Source organism: Poecilia formosa, unplaced genomic scaffold (genome assembly GCF_000485575.1).
Source record: "Poecilia formosa unplaced genomic scaffold, Poecilia_formosa-5.1.2 Scaffold880, whole genome shotgun sequence".
Lineage (NCBI taxonomy): Eukaryota > Metazoa > Chordata > Actinopteri > Cyprinodontiformes > Poeciliidae > Poecilia > Poecilia formosa.
The window spans coordinates 24,236-26,923 of NW_006800819.1; the positions used below are offsets into that span (position 1 = coordinate 24,236).

General features: G+C 45.0%; 1 protein-coding gene across 1 annotated transcript in view; it reads right to left on the bottom strand.

Annotated features, from left to right (window-relative positions):
* Positions 1-2,688, bottom strand: part of LOC103131950 (metabotropic glutamate receptor 7-like) — a 64,501-nt gene that overhangs the window by 9,632 nt on the left and 52,181 nt on the right. The window contains exon 8 of the mRNA XM_007543693.2: positions 2,230-2,476. Coding sequence (XP_007543755.2) covers positions 2,230-2,476 — 247 coding nt within the window. The remainder of the gene's footprint in view (positions 1-2,229; positions 2,477-2,688) is intronic.

Genomic DNA, 2,688 nt, shown 5'->3' on the forward strand with positions numbered 1-2,688 from the left:
GTTATTAAAAACAAGTTTTTGTCTAAATTAAGGTGAATTCATGGTTCCTTTTTCCACATAAAGTAACCGGTAGTGGCTATGATTAAAAAAAAAAAATAATAATTATGTGATCGGTATTGGTGATCGGCCCTCATGGATTGGAATCGGCAGGAAAAAACCTGATTGGCACATTTCTAATATTAACCCTTTAATGTTTTTACCAGTATTGCTCTGAGCAGCAGCTCCTGTCAGCTGATGTTTGCTAATTATTGCTGGCTAGTCTGAAGGAGCGTAGACTTAGAGGCAGGGCTAGGTCCACCCAGGTGATTTTACATCTGAATGGTTGCCATGGAGATTAAAGGATTTCCCGAACAAAGAATCAAAGCAACACTGCAGGTTTAATATTGATGAGGGGAAAAATGTTAAGACACTGTTTTTCAACCTTTTTTGAGCCAAGGTAATTGTTTTAATTGAAAAAATCTCGAGGCACCCCACCAACCAAAAATGTAAACAAAGATACTCTGTAGCCGCCTATGTTACATATATAATCATTCTTATCAAAGTGTCTTGAATAGGAATCAAATAAACACAAAAAATTATTTTTATCACATTTTACATTTCTTATTTCAAATTGCACGTAACATGTCCACTTAAAAAATACACCTGAACACCTGAACAGCCACAACACTGTGGTGTGATGCATGAATGTAGTAACATTCATGCATCACTAATTCTCTTGTTTTAATGTAAAATGCTCTGTACTTACTGCCATCTAGTGGTAATAAAATTACCTGATTACGCCGCTAGCCACTACTACAGCAAAGACACTCAAAGATGGCATCATTTGCAGATAATTAATTCGTTTTCAAAAAATCTTTTAAGATCAATTACCGTATTTTCCGGACTATGAGCGCACCATATTATAAACCGTACCTTCAAATTTTTTTGGCCCCCTGGATACTTACATATATCAGCCGCACCGGGCTGCAGGCTGCTGGTATCTCTGCTGCTCTGTTTCCCATAAGGACCCAGCAGGGGGCAGCAGAGGGTTGCGTCCTAATAACTGATGGATATATTAAGGACGCAGGTCTCCGTCTCCAAATCCGGTTTTGTTCACACCGAGTTTACGTGCAGCGGCTTTATTTCCCTCCTGTNCCAGGAGGCGGTACCCTGCAACAGAGCCAAGTGGACCGGTGGAAACGCAGTCACTCCGAAGAGTGACTGCCGGTCAAAGCCGGTGGAAAAGGGGCATAATTCTCTTGTTTTAATGTAAAATGCTCTGTACCTGCTGCCATCTAGTGGTAATAAAATTACATGATTAAGCCGCTAGTCACTACTACAGCAAAGACACTCAAAGATGGCATCATTTGCAGATAATTAATTCGTTTTCAAAAAATCTTTTAAGACCAATTACCGTATTTTCCGGACTATGAGCGCACCATACTATAAACCGTACATTCAAATTTTTTTGGCCCCCCTGGAAACTTACATATATCAGCCGCACCGGGCTGCAGGCCGCTGGTATCTCTGCTGCTCTGTTTCCCATAAGAACCCAGCAGAGGGCTGCGTCCTAATAACTGATGGATATATTAAGGACGCAGTTCTCTGTCTCCAAATCCGGTTTTGTTCACACCGAGTTTACTTGCAGCGGCTTTATTTCCCTCCTGTGCTGCCAGATCGATACTCCTCAACTTAAAAGCTGCATAATATGAGTTTGAAAACATTTCTCCGTCGTTCCTGCTGCTAGCATGTGCTTGTTCTAAAGGAAAATTAACGCGTTCTTCTTTGATTTCCAATTTTGACTTCTAATGATTCACTTCCTGCTAAAGAGCCCCCTGGTGGTTGAAGAAAAATCCACAGAAAAGCCGCATGTTCAAAGTGTAGGAAAGAAGTAGCAGCTTGTAGTCCGGAAAATACCGTAGGTGAAATTGGATAATTTCCATGGCACACCTGACGATCACTCACGGCACACTAGTGTGCCGCGGAACAGTGGTTGAAAAACACTGTGTTAAGACACGATGGGAAGATCAAAAAGGTTGACTTTACAGAAAACCGCCACTTTAAAAGCTGAATCTTGTTCTTACTGGTGTTTTCTTTAATATTTAACTTTTTTCTGCTTTAGCTCCTGATTCAGGCGGATGCAGCTCAGGAAAAGCTGCTGGTCAGCAGGAAACTCCTGAAACAGCAGCGTTCAGACCATGCGGGTGATAAACATGAGGGTCGCGGGCCGGCCGGAGCCGCCAGACTCACTGTTGGGCTCCAGGTTCTCGCACAGCTCCGTCTTGGCCTCGCCGTTGGGCCGGTCGGCGGCCTTGTGGGACAGCCGGGACGACATGGTGGCGGCGGTGACCACGGCCTTGAAGGAGCGCTTCCTCTTCTGGACGTTGAGCTCCGGGTGGAAGATGATGACGTAGACCTTGGGCACATAGAGCAGGCCGAGGGCGACGGAGGCGCTCAGGTTCATGGAGACGGTGAGGGTGGAGGTCTGGATGTAGAGCTGGGGGCAGAAAACACCAGATTAACCAGGAACCGCAACGGCCCGGTCCGACTGGACGGAACCGACTGGACGGAACCAGACGGAACTGACTGGATGGAACCAGATAGAACCGACTGGACGGAACAAGATAGAACCAACTGGATGGAACCGACTGGACGGAACCAGACGGAACTGACTGGATGGAACCAGATAGAACCGACTGGACGGAACAA